This window comes from Lissotriton vulgaris, chromosome 6 (assembly GCF_964263255.1).
Source record: "Lissotriton vulgaris chromosome 6, aLisVul1.2, whole genome shotgun sequence".
Lineage (NCBI taxonomy): Eukaryota > Metazoa > Chordata > Amphibia > Caudata > Salamandridae > Lissotriton > Lissotriton vulgaris.
Window position 1 is genome coordinate 1,189,938,470 of NC_141694.1, and position 23,600 is coordinate 1,189,962,069.

Genomic DNA, 23,600 nt, shown 5'->3' on the forward strand with positions numbered 1-23,600 from the left:
CACAGTGGACATTGCAACAACGGAGGCGCAAAGTGAATGCAGGCGACCCCCCTCTTGTTTCATTAAGGCAGCACTCGGCCGCGTAACAGCAGGCAGGGCGGGTCCGGTACTGCATACAACGGCCGTGAGGAATGACGGAGTGCTCGGCCCACACATCAGCCTGAGAGGGGAAGTCAGAGGTCAAGGTGGTGGTGCGATATCCCAAATACTCCCTTGGCCCGATGAACTGGAGCTACACAGGCCGCGCAAGAGGGAGGCGGTCTTGATGCATCGCGTCATCCTACACCATATAGAGTACAAGCTGACCACGTGAGGGAAGCCATTCGGAGGGCTTTAATTGGGGCAGGATTTCGCTGTGGCCGCACTAACCTGATAAGCAAGAGCTTATTCAGACCTGCACCTTGCGCCCAATACTTGAGGGTAGGTGCACGAAGATCGGACAGCAGTCAAGAACCCAGACGGGAGGAGTGTGAGAACAACCCCCTCTGGACGAGCGACACACCCCTCGGAGGTGAGAAGACTGTCGGGTCATCACCATGGCTGGCAGAGGAGCTAAACATAATTCCACACAAGCCAAGCTAGATAAATTTGCCTATGACAAGCAAAATCCCCCCCCCCCTGGCGGAACAACGCAAGTCCACGGGGAAGACGGTGGAGAGCGAAGGAGCAACAAAAGCCACATTAGATGACATGATGAGTGCCCTGGCACAGGTGCAGGCGACGGTGGGGGCAACGGCGACAGAAGTAACCCTGATACGTGCGGACTTCCAAAAAATGAATGAAAGGGTGAAACAAGTTGAAGTCGTGACTAAATCCTTGGCAGAAGATGTATCGGAGCTGCAAGTGGAAATGGAGAAAATGCAAGCCGAAAACAAATCACTCAGGGAGAAGTTGGACGATCAGGAAGAGCGCTCTCGGAGGAACAACGTCCGAATACTAGGAGTTCCGGAGTCGGAAGCTACAGGAGCTATGGACTTTTATGTGGAGGAATTGATTAAAAAACAGCTCAACCCCAAGGGACTCTCACACTCTTCTCTGTGGAAAGGGCCCATAGAGTACCAGGAGGGAAACCGAAGCCGGGCCCCCCCCCCCCCCCGCGAGGCCAATACTAGCAAGACTTTTTAACTTTCGCGACCGGGACGCCATTTTGCAGGCGGCCAGAGTGGCACCGGCCATCCAAATTCAGAACTCCAAGGTATCCTTTTTCCCAGACTACCCGGCAGAAGTTTCGCGAAGAAGGAGGACGTTTCTTGAGGTTAAATAGACGCTGCGAGAAAAAGAACTGCCCTACTCAATGCTGTTTCCAGCAAGACTACGGGTAGTCGCTGACAAAAAAGTCTGGTTCTTCGACACCCCAGATGCGGCCAGGGACTGGCTCAAGGGATGGCGCACCGCAGGACCTCCACGCAGATCACATAGGACTAAGCACAGACGCCGCGATGACAGCCGGACCGGGTCACAGACATCTGGCAGAGAAGACGCGGACAGATCTCCGACTCAGGAACATACTGAGGCCGACAGAGGAGAATGACCCGGAACACCCGGGGCAGTAATGGACGCTGCTGTTTTTTCTACTTGAACTAATTGCACAATGGTCGCGGTTGGACGCTGGCCTGGGACACCCGGAAGAGTGCAGGGATGCCGCCTGCCCGGGGAGATACTCTCCCCCAACACGCAAGTATTCTGGTTGTGGGATGGGTTAAGCGCTCTGCTCAGTTGGGGAGGCGGGCAGTTGAAGGTCCGTTAAGCAGGGAGGCAGGGAGGGGGGAAAAGAGGGGTTGTTTAGTATTTGTTAGAAATCCACATGTAGGGTCACGATGTATCAATAGACATTTACACTGCTTAGATGTCAGGAAGAAACGACGCGCCTGGGCTGCAAGGCGCGGCAGGCACACACTCAAATACCTGACCAGCTATGACCGATTGCCCGGTACATAGTACAGAGGGGGACGAGCCAGGGCCACAGGGCGCGCCCCTCGGCATGCTGACATGGAATGTGAGAGGACTGGAGGATAAGGTAAAGCGCAGCCTGGTACTTACCGCACTGAAGAGACAGAGGCCAGTCCTAGCACTCCTCCAAGAGACACACTTAATGGGAGGGGCATCCAAGGCTTTTGACAGGAGAGGATACAAAATGATAGTGCACTCAGAGTTCACTTCTGGCTCTCGAGGAACTGGCATTTTAATCAAGAAATCCTCACAATTCATACCAATGGGCACAAAGATTGGCGGGCAGGGTTGCTTTGCGGCCTTACAGGGACAATGGGAGGGACGGCTCATCAACGTGGTCTCGGTGTACATCCCCCCCGGCGCTTCACTCGGTTATGCTTCCAGCACTGGGTGAATTTCTCCTGACCCTTCCGGAAGGGGATGTTATAATTAGGGGGGACTTCAATGCCACAATAGACACCCTACTTGACAAATTCCCGGCGACGACCCCGACTGGAGGTCCCTCCCGCTTCCAGCGATTCTTGACTGCTATGGGTCTAATTGACATATGGCGACATGCACACCCTCAAGAGAGACAATACACATTCCACTCCACTGTCCACAACAGCTTGTCGAGGATCGACTATTTCCTGGCACTGGGCGATGGCGTACACCACGTAGACATCCACCCTAGAGGCATATCGGACCACTGTCTAGTCACTTTGACAGTCTCCACCCAAGAAAAATCACGTAGAAGAATTTATCCCATACAGGCTGCATATCTTAAGGTCCCCAAGGTCAGGAAGGCACTCAAAATGGCGACAACACAATACTTTGCGGAGAATGTCACATCGGTGCGATCATCAGCGATTCTGTGGGAGGCATATAAGGCGGTGTTACGGGGACAGGCCATAAATTCGATCACCAGCTGATCCGCGCCGCCAAGAAAACAGCATTCAAGGACCGGTTGGACAACAACGCACACAACTGCAAGGAACTCTTCAACATCGTGAAAGAGCTTTCCAACCCCAGCGCAGGAAACAACGACATCACCCCATCGCAAGACCTCTGCAACTCCCTCGCCTCATACTTCCACAACAAGATCACGGACATACACAGCAGTTTCAACAACCAACCAACGCACACCACGACCGACCAGCCACCCCCCCCCACCACCACCCTCCACGCCTGGACCCCGATCAGCACCGAAGACACCATCCACACGATGAACTCCATCCACTCCGGATCACCGACCGACCCCTGCCCTCACCACGTCTTCAACAAAGCCGACGCTGTCATCGCACCCCACCTGCGAGACATCATCAACACCTCCTTCGACTCCGCCATCTTCCCTGAAAGCTGGAAACACGCCGAGCTCAGCGCTCTTCTCAAGAAACCAACAGCGGACCCCACCGACCTCAAGAATTACCGCCCCATCTCGCTTCTCCCGTTTCCAGCCAAAGTCATCGAGAAGACCGTCAACAAGCAGATGGCCGCCTTCCTCGAGACGAACGGATCCCTCGACCCCTCACAGTCCGGATTCCGAGCCAAACACAGCACCGAGACCGCCCTCATCGCCGCCACCGATGACATCCGAGCCCTGATGGACAATGGAGAAACAGCGGCCCTCATCCTCCTAGACCTCTCCGCGGCATTCGACACGGTCTGCCACCGCACTCTAGTACGGCGCCTCAGCAACATCGGAATCCAGGACAAGGCGCTGGAATGGATCATCTCCTTCCTCGACGGAAGAACACAGAGAGTCCGCCTACCACCGTACAAGTCAGAGGCCTCCGAAGTCATCTGCGGCGTCCCCCAAGGATCATCCCTGAGCCCCACCCTCTTCAACGTCTACACGAGCCCCCTCGCGGCCATCGTACGCAAACACCACCTCAGCATAATCTCCTACGCCGACGACACCCAGCTGATCCTCTCCCTGACCAACGACCCCGCCGCCGCCAGAGCCAACCTGCACGAAGGGATGAAAGAGGTAGCCGAGTGGATGACGACCAGCCGCCTGAAACTGAACTCGGACAAGACGGAGGTCCTCATCCTGGGCTCCTCACCCTCCGCCTGGGACGACTCCTGGTGGCCTCCCGCCCTGGGCACCGCACCCAAACCGACAGACCATGCACGAAACCTGGGCTTCATCCTGGACTCCTCCCTCACCATGACCAGGCAAGTCAACAGCGTCTCCTCGGCGTGCTTCAACATCCTACGCATGCTACGGAAGATCTTCTGGTGGATCCCCACAGAGACCAGGAAGACCGTCACCCAGGCCCTCGTCACCAGCCGACTGGACTACGGCAACGCCCTCTACGCCGGGACCACCGTCAAGCTCCAGAAGAGACTCCAGCGGATCCAAAACGCCTCAGCCAGACTCATCCTCGACATCCCACGATCCAGCCACATCTCCGGACATCTGAGAGACCTTCACTGGCTCCCCGTCAACAAGAGAATCACCTTCCGCCTCCTCACCCACGCACACAAAGCCCTACACGACCAAGGCCCAAGCTACCTCAACAGCCGAGTCAACTTCTACGCTCCCAAACGCCACCTCCGATCAGCCAACCACGCCCTCGCCGCCGTCCCCCGCATCCGAAGAGCGACTACAGGAGGAAGGTCCTTCTCCTACCTGGCCGCCAAGACCTGGAACTCCCTCCCGGCCGACCTGCGCCTGACCCAAGACCACCTCTCCTTCAGGAAGAAGCTGAAGACCTGGCTGTTCGAGCAGTAGCGGCACCCCCCCCCCCCCCAGCGCCTTGAGACCCTACGGGTATGTAGCGCGCTTTATAAATGTCACTGATTGATTGATTGATAAAAGGGAAAAAGCAATTGAGCTGGCTAGGCTAGAATTAGCACTGCGAGACGCGACAGTAGCACATGAGGCACACCCCACACCTGACACGTCGCATACCTTACACCTCCAACAGCAACTGTATACAGACCATTTACGACACCAGGTGAGGGGGCAAATAACTGACACACAGAATAGGATTTATGATATAGGGGAAAAGGCGTGTAAGATGTTGGCCTGGCTGGATAGAAAGGGGGGAGCTCCAGAGGTATCCAACTAGTGAGAGAAAGTCGGGGATAGTTCACACAAGCCCCGAACAGATAGTGGAGGCACTTGCAGATCACTTCGAGGGGGTATACACACCAGACAGGGAGATATCCGCTGAAATGGCCAGGGTTGCCTTAGAACCTATCCAAACTCCGACACTGCAACCAGAGGCATCAGCAGAGTTGGAAGCTGACATAACTACGGACGAGATACAAATGGCTATAAGAGCAATAAAGCCCGGTAAGGCACTTGGACCAAACGGTATCCCAATAGAGTGGTACCAGGCCGCACCGGAAAGGCTGAGTGTGCACTTGCTAGCTATGTACACAGACTGCTTGGAGAAGGGTGAACTCCCACTGGATCAGAGAGTAGCAACCATCGTCGCAATCCCCAAACCTGGGAAACCACCAGAAGAGTGCACTTCCTACCGCCCCATTTCCCTGCTTAACGCAGAAGTTAAAGTCTTGGCCAAACTCTTGGCTACCCGACTGATGGCACACCTACCTGACCTCATACATCCCGATCAGTCCGGGTTTATGCCACACAGAAATACCGCACTGAATTTACGCCGGGTACACAGAGTGTTGGCAAGGGCGGGATCGATCCCTGAACCGGCGGTTATATTGGCACTCGATGCAAAGATGGCTTTCGATCTAGTGGAATGGAACTTCCTGTTCGAGGTCCTGGCACATTTGGGTTTTGGACCCAAGTTCATAGCATGGGTCAGTCTGCTGTACGCTAAACCCGCAGCACATGTGGTAGCGAATGGCCACATTTCACGAACATTCCCTTTGGGGAGAGGCACCCGTCAAGGATGCCCCCTGTCGCCATTGCTCTTCGCACTCGCCCTAGAACCCTTAGCAAACTTGATACGATCGACACCACTGCTAAAAAGGGATAGCCTGGGCAGAGGGATGTGAAGACCGCCTCTCACCGTACGCGGACGACATTAGGGAACGGAACCTGAACGCGGTGTTCCAGCGCTCCTAACACTTTGTGATTAGCATGGGAAGGTCTCGGGATACACACTGAATTGGACTAAATCGGAGCTGTATGTTCTGAAGGGCCCAATCCCGGCGTTGAGCGCAGACTGCCCCCTAAGGGCAGCTGGCTCATCCTTTAAGTATTTGGGCATCCATGTCACCATGGATCCAATGGAATTTACGTGGAAAAATCTGATGCCACCCATGGAACGGCTTAAGCAGGACGTTAAATTCTGGGCGGGGCTGCCCCTAACGATGCTGGGGAAAGCAGCACTTTATAAAATGATGTCACTGCCCCGTATTTTATACGTGATGGAAAATATGCCGTACCCAGTGGCACCAGGATACTTCAGGAAAGTATCGGCATTGGTGGCTGGTCTTTTATGGAGTAATCGTCCAGCTCGCATTGCGCAGGCTAAAATGCACAGGGGTGGTTTGACGGGGGATTGCGCTGCCGAATCTGAAACTGTATTACTGGGCAGAGCAGCTGAAACCCATAAACCAATGGATTCATGCTCCACAGGGCGACCCGGCATTCCAGTCAGACAGGGCGCAGCTAGGAACCAATAGTCTTCTGGCCCCGCAGCGCTATGGCATACAGCGCTGGGGGCACTAGGTTGGAAAGGGAGAATAACCAAACTCACACCACTATGGGACTCCCGGGCCCTGGGAAACCTAAGGCATAGCAAGGGTTCCTCTCACTGGGATACTATAGGGATATCTACGGTGGGAGACTTATGGGAAAAAGGCGCTGTCATTCCATTTACCCGACTGAGGGAGCAATACGAGCTGGGGACGCGGGAATCGTTCCGGTATGTTCAGATTCGTCACGCACTGCTTACTGCCATCTCCCCTGAGACAGAGGTACCAGAGGCCTCCCCGCTTGAGGATCGCCTACTTACGGACTTTATGATTGAGCGAGCGACATCACTCACATACCGTAAGTTAATTAACAACTTGCCAGATCCCATGATTAAACTGAAAGACAAGTGGGAGGGAGACATAGAAGCTATGGATGAACATGAATGGAATGAAGCACTGGCGTCGCCAAAAGAAGTTGGCATCTCTGCTAAATTCAGGCTCATACAGCTTAAAATTCTGCATAGAGTATATTATACGAGAACAACGTGCACCTCATACACCGGGCACAGCACCCATACTGTCTGCGTGGATGTGGGGAGGAGGGAACGTTCTTCCACACGATTTGGGATTGCCCACGCATTCAGGAGTATTGGAGGCGAATAATGCGCACAATATCTCAGACCGTGGGGACCTCCCTGGTCCCTGAGCCGCGAAAGTGCTTACTGAATGTATGGGAACCCAACGAATTGTCCAGGCATGGCCAACAATGGGCTACTATAGGCATGATAATCGCCAAACGGGATATAGCGCAGACGTGGGGAGCGGTGGAGGTACCTACGAAAACACAATGGTGTATGAACATGGACAGGGTGATGATAACAGAAAGGGCGGTGTACGCTGGCCGGGCTTGTCCAGGGAAATGGAATAAGATTTGGACCCCATGGAATGTGTACAGTGGGGAGATTTGTGAACCCCTACCGGAAGAAGACCCAATAACATCTGATGAGGAGGGGGAGGACGACTAGATGGAGGGACCAATAGAGCGAGGCCCCAGAAGAATCACACACACGCAAACACACTAATTCACAGAACTTGCGGCCGCGGTCGGCCCTAAGGGTGTAAGTGCATGTAAACGTTACGGGAACGCTCCATGACACAGTTAGTGCACAATTACTTGCATACTTGACCACCTCAATGTGGTTTCTTTGTGTTTTAAGTTGTTTATTGTTATAAAAAACATTTTTTTAAAAACTAAAAATTGATCAGCAAGCTATTGCGAATTATGTACCTTCAATGTATTGCGAAGTAACCGAACCCCGAGCATGGCAGCCAGTAGGAGGTGAAATCCTGTTGATATACAAATGTCTTGAAAAGGTTGCGGCCGGCCCCATGGGTTGTAGGCCAAAAGCTGTGTGAGAATATAAGGTGCAATAAAGGTTTTAAAAAAAAAATATGTATATATAAAAATATATATATATAACTATAAAATGACCACTCCAGAGAGTGCAACAGTAGGGAAAGTGTTGGATAGCGCAGGTGTAAAAGTTACTATTCCCACTCCAGAGAGTGCCATAGTAGGGAACGTGTTGGATAGCAAAGGGTATAATGTACTATTCCCACGTCAAAGAGTGCAACAGTAGAGAAAGTGTTGGATAGCGTAGGGGTACAAATTACTATTCCCACTCCAGTGAGTGCAACAGTAGGGAAAGTATTGGATAGCACAGGGGTAAAAATTACTATTCCTACTCCATAGAGTGCAATAGTAGGGAAAGTGTTGGATAGCGTAGGGGTAAAAATTACTAATCCCACTCCAGAGAGTGCAACAGTAGGGAAAGTGTTGGATAGCGGGGAGGTAAACATTACTATTCCCACTCCAGTGAGTGCAACAGTAGGGAAAGTGTTGGATAGCGTAGGGGTAAAAATGACTATTCCCACACCAGTGTTGGTTAGTGAAGGATAAAAAATTACTATTCCCACTCCAGAGAGTGCAATAGTAGCCAAAGTGTTGGATAGCGAAGGGTAAAAATTTGTATTCCCATTCCAAAGAGTGCAACAGTAGGGAATGTGTTGGATAGCGGTGAGGTAAAAATTACTATTCCCACTTAAGTGAGTGCAACAGTAGGGAAAGTGTTGGATAGCGTAGGGATAAAAATTACTATTCCCACACCAGTGAGTGCAACAGTAGGGAAAGTATTGGATAGCATAGGGGTCTTAATTACTATTCCCACTCCAGAGTGTGCAACAGTATGGAAAGAGTTGGATAGCGTAGGGGTAAAAATCACTATTCCCACTCCAGAGAGTGCTATAGTAGGGAAAGTGTTGGATAGTGGAAGAGAAAAAATTATTATTCCCACTCCAGAGAGTGCTACAGTAGGGAAAGTGTTGGATAGCGGAGGAGAAAAAATTACTATTCCCACTCCAGGGAGTGAAATAGTAACATAAATATCAATTAATTAATTAATTAATTAAAACTATTCAACAATTAATAATTAATAACTACAATAATTTACTAAAAATACTAACATATAAAAAGTATTAATTTCTATATTATAATTAAATTACTTCCCACCCTATTCCCCTATAAACCCACAACCCGCTGCAGAACTAAAATACGCAACATGTCATAATCATAAAATGAATCACTTCTAATAATTTCACACATACATTAAAAAACAGCTCTGCTTATACAAAAAATGAGATCAAATACTTTGAACATACATACAAAAAGACAGAACACTAATATAAATATTGATGTTATTCACTATGATATTTTCACAAACGATATTACTAACTTCGATATTTCAGAAAACAATATTTCTTGCCTTCAAATTGATATTCTGGTCAACGATATTCTTTCAGTCAATAGTATGCCACTTCTATATTAAGAACTCAATATTCTGTCTTTGCACCATAGTTTCCAATATGTAACCTATACATAGAGTGGACTATTGGTCAGCAGTTGCTCATGACTGGAAGGTGTTGTTGTCTTTCTCATATGTCTGCTATTAATTTGATTGCTTTGTTCACTGTGCTTGATTTTGTCCCTCATAGAAATAATTTGGTATTGCAGTGCTTCCACAGCTGACCTGAGGGGACATGTTTTCCTCTTGAATGCAGCACTCCATAGGAGTGCAAGTGTTTCCTTGCACTTTCCCACTCTTGGACCCCCTGTTTGCTGTCCTTGTACTTTCCTCTCTGTGATGTAACCAACCCTGAGGGGGCCCTGTGCAAAGTACATGGAGGGGGACCCCCATGCTCCAGAGCCAGTCACAAGCTTTCAGGCCAGGTGCCTGCCACCACCTGGAGCTCGGCTACCCCCGCATCGCGGGGCTATTTTTTTGGCCACTGTTCCCTCACCCTCTCACCAATGCTCCACGCCCTACTCACTACTCTGCTCCATGTCCTATATAATGTACTTTTGTTATTTATTCATTATTTTGAGGACTCTGAAGCTGAAAAGTGCTGTCAGGTCTCTTGCTCACTTTGTTTTCACTTTTGTTTCCAATTTTCTATTACTTTTAATTCAATATTCTGTAATGTTAATTTTCCATAACAAAACTGTAAATAAAAATGACCACAGAGCGTTGTTACGCATGAGCACCCAAGCATCAGAGCACATGCATATGTCACAAATCATGCTTATGTATTAGCGGCTATTTTAGAATACTCATTGCAAGATTGCCAGCCATGCACCCACATAATGTGTACATACATCTTAATTAGGCCTGGGCGGAGTGACCAAAAATCTCTGCTGCTCTATGCAAGGTTCTGCAAGTGGTGAAGCAGGTTATGTCAAGCCATTCATGGTGATTTTTAGCGCTGGATGTTTTTGCCACACCAGATAACCAGCACGAATGGCACCACACGCAGAGCAAGAGGCACAGCTTCTTTCTGCCACTTGAGTAGATTTTCTACTCGAGTGGTAGCTTCCTCAATGAGAACAGAAGGTTTCTCAATGTGATCGGTAGCGACCATCTGCTACTGCTCATGTTGAGAAATCTTGCAGGGGGGTGGTCTAGAGTAAGATTGTCCTCACTTGCTCACATTAACTTAAAGTTGATGACTGAGGGAAAAACTCCACTCCGCAGCGTTTTTGTGAACTCTTCGCAGAGTGCAGAGAGGGAAAAACTCTGCTAACTCTGCTAGCGGAGCGGAATTTCACGCCAAGGCCTAATCTTGATGTATGCAAATTTATATGTGAATGCCAAAAAGATTTGGCAGAGTCAAGTGTGACCTAGATTGTATTTCCTAATACAGACAACACAACTTATTGATAATTGAGGATATTAGAGCCAGTGCTATTATATAGCATAAACACAGAATCAATATTCCTATAGATTTTGTGCAAGTATTCACTGTAGTAACTAGTAAACCCATTTGCTTTATATCAACATACCGCTGTGACTGCTAATATTGAACACAGCAACCTAGGCATCAGAAATTAAAGAGGTACAGTGCCCCAGGCACCAAGAGAGGTTAGGACTCAACTGCACCTCAAATACAGTTGTCTTTTACTACCCAACCAGAAGCTATATTGCCCTCTTTCTTTGCCTGCATTAAGGCCTATGGCCAGTGCTTTATGTGGAAAATAATGCGTGCCAGTGCTGAAAATGCTGCTCAGGAGCCTGCAACTGGGCTATTAAATGTCATTGTGCGGTAGACCAAAGCTGCATAGTTCTGACTCCACCTCATGTCTCTAATGCACTGCAGGCACTGCCTGACCCTTTTTCTCACCCCTGAAGGTTCAAGCGTTCTCAATTTATGTTTTTTTCCCCAGTGGCATAACAAAACTTGACCGGCCCCCTGCAAAGTACTTGGATGGGGTCCCCACCCTCCGGATCCAGTCAGGGATCTTAGCCACGGCCCGTGCACTGTGCCGGCGGAAGCCCTCATAGAGCTCACCCCCCCCCCCCCAGACTCAAGCGGGCTGTGGGGGCTTTTGGTATACCACTGATTTTTACAGCTTTCTCTTCTGTTTTATTTCTGTGTTTTCACTCTCTTGCACTTGGGAAATGTCTGATGAGGAAAAATAAGTTCCAGTCCCCAAAAAAGAATGCTTTTGGCCCACCACAACAACCACCAGCTCAAATTAAGCACTTCTGGCTCTACTAGTCATAAAAGATACACAGAAAGTAAAATACCTCATGGCAACATTGCTTCCATCAATCACAACTGGTCTTAAACGGCAAGAAGGATCTGCAATCTCTATGGGTGGTGCAGATGCCGTTCTGAGTACTTTTGCAGAGTTGCTTCCTCGAACCATGAGCATCAAGGTGGATGGGCCACCAAGGAGTGCCGGGCTTCCACCTGGTTTAGTTTTACTGCCCATCTGGATTAGTTCCTGAAGTATGTCGTTTTCCAGAGCCCCGGGGCCCAGCCTATGCAGTACTTTTGAAATGTCCTGCTCATGATAGCCTAGCTTTCGGAAAAATACATATTTGCCATGGTTGGTCTCCATGTAACTTGCAGCCAGGAACAATGCACAGAGGAAGCTTAGGGTGATTTCTTTACCACTCTTTTTGTTTTCTTTTTGTTTAGTCACTGTCAGGAAGAAAGATGAATGTCTGCTTCAGAGAAAGAAAAAGCAAGCAAGCAAGCAAGAAAAAGCAAGATGTTAATGGAATTAAAAACAACACTTCAGTCATAGAACATTAAATGAGGAATTTCACTTGCAACCTTTTGTAGAGGTCCCCCTAAAATGTCTCTTAAACTGTTACCCTCATAGATACACTAAGGTCTAGAGCTGGATAGGGAACCCTGAGGAGGTCCCTGCAGCCTTGAGTAGTGTTGGGGCCTCCTTAGTGCCTCTTGTCTCCAGGCCAATGAGGCCTCCCTGCAAGGCATGCTGAGACATACTTTGCATGCCTGCCAAGCCTGGAGAAAGTTGATGGCATCACACAGCATCAAACAAAAAAATATTTTCGAGCCTCATGCAGGGATCTAACTTCTTAAGCTACTCCATTGTTTTGTGTACAATAGGCCGCTTTATTGGAAGCAAGCTGGGCAACTCTATCTTCTTCAGCTGAGCCACACATGCAGATCTGCCCTAAGAAACTTACTAAAAAATGTGTTACTAACCTATCCCCCGGCCCCTAAAGAATTCCATCCCCAATCATTACCCACCTGCTTCTCCTAAGCAATGATGCTAACCCTTTAGTTATGTCATAGGATATTCATGTACTCTTCTTTTTGACAATTGATTTACTTGTTTGCATCACCAGCCCTCCCTTGGACTAGGTCCATCTCATTGATTCCTCTTTCCTTCACTCTTTTCCCCTACTTCCTCTGCCCACCCTTTCCCCTCTGAACTATCTCTCCATTTTACCCCTCAACCACTTGCTCCAAAGCAATACCAGTTTCCCTTGAACATCCTATCTGCCCTGCCTGCTCCCAATTGTCCAATGCACCAGGGCAAGTGGTGGACTTTTAATGCTCTGACACGGGGAACAGTGATTTCCCTACACTCATGGTGTGGAGGCATGTTTTGATAACTTTTCAGCTGCCCACATAATTCCACTGCTCCCTTTCCCCCCTCAAAATCCCCAGGTGGAATTCATGCACCTCTTCCAGAGGCCCTCTCTAGCAAGTAATCATTACTCTATTCTAATGTGTCATGTGTGCAAAATGCCACTTTTAATAAGAGCAAGCTATGACCTCTCTCACCTCCAACTGAGACGCACAGGCTAATTTGTCCTAATTAACTTACTAAACACATTTTTACCAACCCATCTGCCCACCCCTGAAAAAAACTTCCTCCCCAGTGTTTCCCCCTCCTGGTTCCCATTACAATTATGACAACTCTCATCTTTAGGTCATAAGCTCTTCATTCTTTTTGATAATCCATGTGTTGATAATTGATAATAATTGATAATCCATGCGTTGCCACCCCCCCCCCCCATTGGACCAGGGCCTACTTATTGATTCCTTCTTCTGTCTCCCTCTTCTCCTGCTTCCTAAGTCCTTCCTTTCTCCCACTAACCGTCTCTTTGTCCTCTCACCTGCCACCAGAAAAACCCTCCACCATAAGTCTCCAAAGTTAACATGATCTCCAGCATGTAAAGGTGAACCCCATCATTGCAGAACAATGACAGGAATTCATAATATATCTCCTTATGATAATCTAAATCCCCATGCCTTTGAAAAACTCAACTTTTCTCTGCTGACCTTCTTCTGTGCCCTATTACCCTCCACCACCAACCTCTCCACACCCTACTGGGTCCAATAGAACAAAGTGCAGTCCCATCTCACACTCAAAGCTTCCCATGTCTTTGTTCATCAGATAGAACCAGGCTGTTTTCCTCAAGATGTAACACCACTGCATCAGGCCACAGCCATTTCTCTCCGAGTTCCCATAGCATGGGCATCAGCTGCCATATCTCATCCCACCTAATCCATGCCATTTAGGCTTCACCTTTCCATGATCTAAAGCCAGCTGTTGATCACAGATTTATTTCTTGGAGTCTCCTATGGCCCAGTTCACAATTGAAGGCCACATATCTGCTCTTTTTTCCTTCTACCTGATTCCAACTCCTCACCTTTAGGATCAAAGCACAACTGCTAGGCTTACCATACAACCTACTATTCCCCTGCTTACATATCCCACATCCCCACAGGCCTTTCAGCATGTTGGCACTTATCCTCTGGCAATAGCCATCTGTTGCCGCATTTATCCAGAACAGATACATCCCAAATTCCAACTCTTTGCACCCAGACTGCCTCAGGCATTTTCTCATTATTCCCAGCACCTGGCTGGCCAAGAGTTTCGCCACATTCTCATGTTTAAACCCTGTAAATAAACACTGGCACATCCTCAGAGCTGCGCACTCTCAAAAACTTGCCAAGCCAGAAAAACAGCTAAACACCTCTTTATCCCAACCTTCTTAGCCATTCTATGCTCCCTCCCCCTTTGTGATCAGCCTTGCTTTTCCTTATCTGAAGGTCCAGCCCGTGAGTGTTTTACATTATGTCTCCCATCTCCTACTTTGGCCTATCCCATACCTCATCTACCGGACACAACACTTACACTACCTGATTCCGGCAACATTTATCACCACTAACACTTCATTGTCTGCAGCATGGAAAGGGTAGCCCCAAGTAGTGAATTCTGGGTCTTAGCATTGAATATGCATAGAACTCTTCCACAACAGGTCGCTCTCAGATTCAATCACAGGCTAAATCCCACAGACACATCCATTGTGATGACCAGAGAAGTTTGGAAGTCTGCCATTTTCTTTAATTGCTCAGCCACTACCTACTGCAACTGTGGTCCTTTACTGGTCGACCTCACTCAACCACCAGTTCGTTCCATTGGCTGGCTACTCCTCTCCCCCCACTGAACCTGCTCTCTCATAATACACAGTCTGGCTCAAATAAGCCCCTACTTCCCATAGCATAGTCATGGTCTTCATATCAATGCCACCATCAATGGGCTGCTCCTGTTGCCTTAGACAAGGGTCTTCTGTGTGCCATCTCGCCCATAAAAGGATCCACCCATCTTCTATTGAAAGTGCCTGCAGAAATGTGCACCCTATTGCCCAGCGGGTCTTGTAGCAGAACTAAGGGCCTGATGTATAAAGCAATTTGCAGTTGCAAAGCTTGCGCTTCGCAAAATCACATCGTTTGGGTCTGCAAAATGTGTTTTTGCTACTCAGTAACATGTTACTGACTCATAAAATTAGTTTAGAAAAGCAAAACAAATCACTACTTCGAAGGTGTGTTTTTAGGGAGTTGCTTCCAAATAGTGATGTGTTATTGTATGTATGATTAGTTTGCAACTGTAATCTGATTGCAAAACATTGAAATTTAGTGACTACCGTGCTAAGGTGTTAACATATTTACAAATTGAAGAAGTCCCTTTGGACCCCTTCATATTTGTGAATGGAAAAAAAAGTTTGAAGACGAGTAGGCACAGGCTCAGGGGACCACAGCCAACTCTAAAAAAGATATTAAAAAGATTATTTTTAAATGCAACCCCATTTCCTTAAGGTAAACAGGCTGCATTAAAAAAAATGTTTACTTTATTGAAAATGCGATCAGAGACATGGTGGTGTACAGACATCATCAGGATGCCATCCCAGTCATAGCTTTCAATCAGACAGTTGCATAAATATTGATGGTTAGGTTGGATCGCACCCCACTATGATTGGGAATTTTGTGGAGTGGCCTATTAGTACAAAGGTCGGTTAGTAAAATTCTTTTCCATTTCCAAATTGCTGGTGTGCAATTTGTGACTACTTTTTGAAATTGGAATCTTTATACATCAGGCCCTAAATTATGCAAAAATAGCAGCCTTTGACTATGTGGCTGCAACCATCATCCATTCAACATATGTTAGCAAAGACATTACTAAATGGATAATAAACAGGATTCAGAACCCTAAAAATATCTCTCTGGATCTCTTACAGGCGTTTGCATATAGTGCAGCAAACAACTTTTAGTTTGTACATGCATTGTGATGGCCGAGATATCTAAAACTGTGCTGAGCTTGCATTAAAAAGTGCTGTCCCGTGCAGTTTACAGCTGTAACAGCATTACTTTAACTGTAAATTGGTGGGATTACTGACAAGCAAGAACTCCAGCAATGGTGAGATCATGCTGTGTAAATATGTAATATATGTTTGCTCAACTCTAATCGCTTCAAATTATTTTAAAATGGAACCTTGAGTGAATTTACAACTTTTATATATGTAACTCTAACCATCAGTATCTGTAGTAGGCTTATTTACTTACCACCAGTCATATGTGAATTTAGAGTGTATCTGTTTTTATCTTTCATGTACTATATGTACTCTGAAGTCCTTATGTAATTTAACTGGTTCTGTTGTAAGGCACTCTGACACCTTTGTGCAAAGTTTACGTGATATAACAATGACAATAATGAAATAAATGAATAAAAATAATCAATTTAGTCTACACAATTCTTCACAGCCTATGTTGTAGTCATCATCAGCATCGCCATTTCTTTTACAGGAAACAGAAGTCCCAATTTAAGGGATATCTCTCTTGTTCACAACATGAAGACAAGTAATATTTTGAGTCACTCCATGTATTTCAAGTCTTTGGTCTGGCAATGAATTGAAGAGTCTGAACCCTCCCAGAAGCATATTAACCTCTCTCTGTTTAACGCACACAATGTTGCACTACTGTTGCACAATGTGACACTACAGATATAGAGCTGGGACATGTGTAACTGGTCAGATTACATATGTTAAACACCTCTGTAGTGCATAATTACACAACTAGTTGGAACAAGCATTTGCAATGCAATATGTCTCGCATTTGCGAGAGTTTAAGCTATTGGAACTGTAAATGACAATGCCTTTTATTTATCTATTTTTTGTGTTCAAAATAATTGATTGAGTTTTCATAATATACAATAAACAATAAACAAGAGAAAATATAAAAAATAGTAGCGAAAAAAGTACCCACTTACAATTGAGAGATAATGAAAGAGCATCCAAAATATTACAATAGGTAAAAACAATGAAGATAATATTCCTAAAAAAAACATTAAGGGAGGGAAGGGAGCAAACAATAAAGCTATATAATAGTGCTAATATAAAGAAGCTACTATAATATATCAACTAGATTATTGCAATAACAATGAATAACTAGAATAAATACATATTTAAAAAGATACATTTATATCAACAGGTTTCCAAAAAGAGTGGTAAGAAATAGAATTATGATTAATACCATTTGAAGATATTTGAGCTCCTCTTCTAGTAAAGATAACCCATGACCACCAAACATGAACAGATAATAATGCTACATCTTTCCAACATGCTGTAATAGATTTAAAAGCTGCTGATAGTAAAAAATTGAAAAGATTACCTTCTAATTCATTTACTTTTTGTGAGAGAACAGATTTACAGATTAACAGTTTGAATGAGATATCATCATGAGTATGAAGTATTTTTTATAACACCCCAAACATCGGTCCAAAATTTAAAAACTATAGGACAATCGTAAAGCATATGTTGCAACGAGCCAGTAAGTAGATTACAGTGCCAACAAATTGAGGACGGAAGGAGTTTTGCTTGAAATAACCATAGTAGAGTCCACAAACAGTTATATAAAATGTATGAATTAGTTTGATAAAGCGAAAAAGGTAGCCAACCAGAAATGTTATTAAGCCAAATAACTTTCCATATGTCAATTGAAAAAGCAGTTGAAAGTTCATTATTCCAAAATGGTGAGATTGTATCAATATTGGATCCTTGAGAGGTAGACATCTTTTTATATAATACAGAAACTAGATGAGATAGAGATGAGACAGTTTGAATATAAATTGATGAATCTGATTTAACATTAGAGGGAATATTATGAGGAAAAAAATCGAAAATAGAGTTACATAAGAATTCATATTTGAAAAAAATCAGGAGGTTAAAGAAATTTTGTTTGTAAAGCTTCAAATGAGATAAAAGCATTATTGGGATACACATTTTTAAGGTAAAAAAATGCCAGCTTTGATGCAAGAACACCAACATCTAACATTTCTGTAGAGTTTTATGACTGTATTATACCATAATGACATTTCATCAGTAGTGGATATGGGTGACCGAAAAATTAAATCCAAAATCATTTAAAATAAGTTTGCTGGACTTTATAATAACAGATTTATGAAAAAATTGAGATTCATTAGTCATAGTTAGCTAAGTGGGTAGTGGAAAAGGTTCCATCAAGGTTTTTTTCGATAAGGAGCCAACGAGGAGGATTACTCAAAAGAGAGTGGTTAAACCACAAAGAACTTTGTTTTAATATAAAAGCTTTGTGATAAAGAAGAACATCTGGTAATCCAAACCCCCATTACATTTGGGTATTTTCAATTTCGTATAACTGATACGAACCGATTTGCTATTCCAAAGAAATTTGGATAGGAGTTTATCGACAGTTTTATAAAACGTTAAAGGAAATTGAGCAGGAATCATAGCAAGGGTATAAACATTTTGGGTGCAATAGTCATTTTTATTGAGTCCATTCTCCCCCACCATGAAAGATGAAGTGAAGACCATTTAGAGATTTTATCTTTAATATAATTTCAAATGGAGTCACAATTAATAGATATTGTTGTTCTCATAGATGAAGAGAAAATAATATCAAGATATTTTAAATTATCTTTTTGCCAAATAATTTCATTTTAAGGTAACATATCCGGAGCGCAGTACATATTCAGAGGAAAGAATTCAGTGTTATTGGTATTTAATTTATATCCAGAAAAATGGATGTAAACGAAATAATTTCCATTAGGGGCGGAAAAGAGGACACAGGATCACTAATAAATAAAAGAACATCATAAGCTAAAGTTTTAATAATAACATCTTTGATATTGATTCCAGTAATTGTGTCACATTTGTTTATGGAAGTAAGTAAGGGTTCAATTCCTAGAAGAAACAAAAGCGGGGAAAGGGGACAACCTTGTCTTGTACCTCTGAAAAGAGAAAATTGGTTTGACGTTTGGCCATTAATAAATAAACGAGCAGTAGAAGAGAAATATAAAGCAGAAATCATACGGATAAGTATGTCACAAAAATGATAGGACAATAAAGTACGAAATAAAAATTGCCAGAGAATTTTATCAAAAGCTTTCTTAACATCTAAAGCAAGAATTCCTGATAGTAAAGATAAAGTAGATATTTGTTCAATCACATGTAGCAAAATACTTGTATTATTAGCTGAATATCTATTCTTCATAAAACCAGATTGATCCAGATGTATAACAGAGTCTAGCACAGAGGATAATCTAGTGGCAAGTATTTTGGCATGCAACTTACAATCTTGGTTTATTAAAGAAATCGGATGATAATTTGACACCAGAGTAGGGTCTTTATTAGGTTGGGGCAATACAATAATTAAAGCCTCAGTAGTAGTGCCCGTAGAACCAAAAAAAGTGAAAAGTTGAAATAAATTAGGAATAAACTGTAATTCATATTCATTATAAAACTCAGCGAGAATACCATTTGATCAAGGAGATTTATTTTAAAGGGCTTTTATGGCTAATAAAATGTCATCTTTGGTAATGGGTAAATCAAGACCAAATTTATCAGATTGGGAAATCTTGGGTAATCCACGTTGAGTTAAAAAAGAATCAAATAAAGAGACATCATCGAAAACAAGTTTATTATATAAAGTGGTGTAAAAATCTAGAAATTCAATAACAATATAATTTTGGGATAAAGCAATTTTACCATCAGGGCTATGAATTGAGTTTATTTGTTCCTTATCTTTTTTAATGCGTAAATAATTAGCTAATAATCTACCAGATCTGTTTGCATTAAAACCAAATTTGGCTTTAGAATTTGATAATTGAATTCCAGCTCTTTTGCTAAGGATTGAATTAAATTCAAATCTAAGTCTTTTTAATTTAAATCTATATTGCGGATCATTAGATGTAATAAAAAGTCTTTCATATTTTGTAATCTGTGTTTTTTTAATTTTAAATATTTGCATTAAGTGACTTATTTTCATGGGCCATAATAGAAATACAAACCCCTCTAACATAAGCTTTAAAAGCGTCCCATCTATTCACCATGGAAGTAGAACCTTCTGGATTGAGACGAAAATAATCATGGATAGCATTTAAGAGTTTAGGTTTATTTTGTTAATTGAGAACAATACCATTATTCATTCTCCATCTGGATTGTGAGTAAAATTGGAATTTAATTGCAAAACAAAGGAGATTAAGGCATGAGCTGATATAGCAATATGACCAATCATAAGGGTTACAACAGAGTTGATTAATTGTCTGGAAATAAAAAGATAATCAAGCCTAGAATGAGAATTGTGCAGGTTAGAAAAAAACGTAAATATTTTTTCGGTAGGAAAGTGTAAACGCCAAATATCAACTAGCTTTGTAGTTTGAAGAAATGACTAAAAAGCAAAAAAAGCTTTAGGAGGTCAACATTTTGTAAGAGATAATCTATCCAATAAGGGGTCAGATATGATATTGAAATCCTCTTCAACTATAAGAGGTACTTTACCCAATTTAAGAACTTCTGTTGTTAGAGCGGACCAAAAAGTAGGATCATCAGCAGTTGGATCATACACATTTATCAAAAAGACAACTGAGTGGGCGTGGCCAAGATGGCGACGGAGTGAGACGCACCTTGCGGTCCCTCCGGCGCCGACTCCAGTAAAGCTTCGAATAGCACCCCCGGAACCGTGCCTTACCCGGCGGTTCCGATCGCACAGAGGATCCGGTGCCTGGGGGCAGACTCCTGGTGGTTGCGCGGGCTCCTGGGAGCGGCCTGGACGGAGAGACGCGCTGCTGAGACGGTGGTGGGAGAAGGCCTGGCGGACACCGGACTGGCGTAGGCGAGGACGCCGAACCGGAAGTGCAGGCCGGCGGAAGGCGAGGCGAGGTGGAGGCTGGCTCCGCTGACAGGCGCGGAGCCCGGGGTGGACGGCGGAGCTGTCGAGGAGCGGTTCCCCCTCCGTTTCCCCCCCTCCCTTGAGGTGTTGAGCTGAGCGGATCCCTGGTTGCCGAGGTCGTGCCGGGGCAGAGCACGGGTTGGCGGAGCTGAGCACGGCCCGGAGGAGCAGAGGAGGCGCTGAGTAGGCGGAGGTGAGCGCACTGAAGGGGGTCGGAAAGGGCACAGACTCCCGATTCGGTGAACGGCGGGGCCCCCAGAGAGCGGCGGACTTAGCGCAGGGGTGGAACCTTGCTCTGGCTGGGCTGTGGAGGCGGGAAGAGCCGGCGGGAGCGGTGTACCCATCCAGCGGGGCAATCCTCTTAGCGGGCCCGTGGTGGACTGCGGCCAAGGGTGGTCTTCGCGTGCAGGGCGCCAGGGACCGGCTGAATCTGCTGCCGTGGTGGGGCCGCCGCGACGGCCCTGCTGAAGCGGAGAGGGCACGGGCATTTGGATCCGCCGCTGCGGCCTAGACTCTAGTGTGGTTCAGGCCAGAGGCGCTGTGAGGGGCTACGCACTTGGCGCCAATGGACGGGAGGTCCGGCGGAGGCCCGGACTCGCGAGGTTCTCTCTCGTTGCTTGGGCCCTTCCGCACTGACGAGCGGTGAACTGGACGGGGCTACCGAAGGCCCGGGAGTGACGGCAGAGTGAGGTGCAGGCCCGCTGCGACGGCCCCAGCGCCTTGGAGACAGGCACGGAGTGGCCGGGCAGTGAGGGGGACGCGCGTGGAGGCACCACTGGGCAGACATCGCCTGGCTTTGAGGACCTCAAACGGGCTGGGGAGACTCACACGACCACCAGCAGGGAGATACCCTGGAGCCTTGGGGTCCCAAGATGGCGGGCAATCCGAGGAGAGGGAAGAATGGCAAGGATGGCCTAACCAGGGGTTCCCAGCTCCCGCCGTCCCCGGGGGCGAGTTCCTCGTCCGCGTCGAAGGATGATGAGGCTCCGGCCACCAAAGCATTTATGGCTGAGCTTTTTGCATCAATAAAGGAAGACATTTCCGAACTGCGGTCCCAGCTCGCGTCAGACCTTAAGGAGGTGAGGAGGGACCTCGATGGAGTCGGCGAGAGGGTGGCCACCCTAGAGGACCATGATCTTAATATGGCAAATGATGTGCATCAGTTGCAACAAGATGTGCTGCGCCTCACGGAACAAAATCTGGACCTGCAGGCCCATGCGGAGGACCTGGAGAACCGCTCCAGGTGGAACAACATCCGCATCAAGTCGGTGCCATGGGACGGGGAGTCTGGCGACCTGAGGGGCTATGTCCTGGCGCTGTTCCAACAGCTATTGGGCGACGAGGACGTTGGCGACATCAAGATGGACAGGGCCCATAGGGTTGGTCTTCCTAGGCGTGGGGGGGCCCTCCGCCGGACATTCTAGTCTGCGTCCACGATTTTCAGTTGAAGGAGCGCATTCTGAAGAAGGCACGGGAGGCTCCGTCTATCCTGTTTCGTGGTCGTCATCCGCAACTGTACCAGGACCTGGCAGCTACCACTCTGCGGAAGCGTCGCGAGTTCCGACCTGTGACTGCTTTTTTGAGGGAGCGCAACATCGCCTATTCCTGGGGTCACCCATTCCGCATCATATTTCGGTGGCACAATAGGCTTGAACAGATCAGATCCCTTCAGGTGGCAAAGGATCTCCTGGGCATCGACGAACCGGAAGCCTCGTCTGGCAATGGGAGCCCTTCTACGAGGGGACGGCGAGGGTCCCCCTCCTGGCACAGAGTGGGTGGGGAGGGGGGGAGGAGGATGCCTGACAGAACCACCAGCTTGCAAGAAAGAGACGACGCGGTGGCCTCGGTTGCATCTGTCACACTGTCTGCCTCTCAGCTTGGTTCCGGGGCGGCTTGAGTTGTGGAGGGTGATCTGACTGGCGCCGGAGGGACGCATCCATGCAGGTACCATGGGTTCATTTGTACTTTGTGGGAAGACACCCCGGTATGAGGTCTTTGGGGGGCACCGGCTGGTGTCTCCTCTCCGGCTCCTGAAGGATTTTCTTGGACCTTCTGAACTGTCTTCCTTGAGGGGGGATTGGTCCTTCCTTCTTGTGTGGTGGGGTTGGTACAATGTTGTGTTTGGGTTTTTCTGGGGGGGGGGCCTTGGGGGGACGGTTTGGGGTGTTGAGGGGGGGGCAGTGGTGGTGACGCGGACGTGCTGTGGAATGTATTGCGTGATTGTGTGACGGTGGCTGGGATGCACTGTTGGTGGGGGAGGTGCGTGACAGTTTTGCAGTTGGCTCGGTGTTGGGGCTGGGGGGGGCGGCGGGGGTCCGTTCTCTGTACTGCCTGTGGCCGGGGGACCTCCTGGCGGGGGAGGGGGGTCTACCAAGGAGTCTATAGATGGTTCCTGTTTCTTGCTTTAGTATGCCTGTGAGCTTAGGGACTTGGAACGTTAAGGGGCTGAATTCCCGGCAGAAAAAGCAGAAGGTGTGGAAATATATAACTGATCACCAATTGGATGTAGTGGGGCTTCAAGAGACTCACCTGGCACGCAAAGATGAGCTGCGCCTTAAGCATAAGGCTTATCCCCTAATATATAGATCCTCTGCCTCGACGAAGCATCGAGGGGTGGCCCTTCTCTTCCGCGCTGCGCTGCACTTTCAACCAGTTGCGATACGCACGGACAA

General features: G+C 46.7%; 1 protein-coding gene across 1 annotated transcript in view; it reads right to left on the bottom strand.

The window, feature by feature from the left end:
- The window catches only part of ZC3H12D (zinc finger CCCH-type containing 12D), an 89,223-nt gene extending 77,141 nt beyond the window's left edge, over positions 1-12,082 (bottom strand). The window contains exon 1 of the mRNA XM_086925755.1: positions 11,700-12,082. Coding sequence (XP_086781881.1) covers positions 11,700-12,016 — 317 coding nt within the window. The 5' untranslated portion in view covers positions 12,017-12,082. The remainder of the gene's footprint in view (positions 1-11,699) is intronic.
- Positions 12,083-23,600: the final 11,518 nt, after the last annotated feature.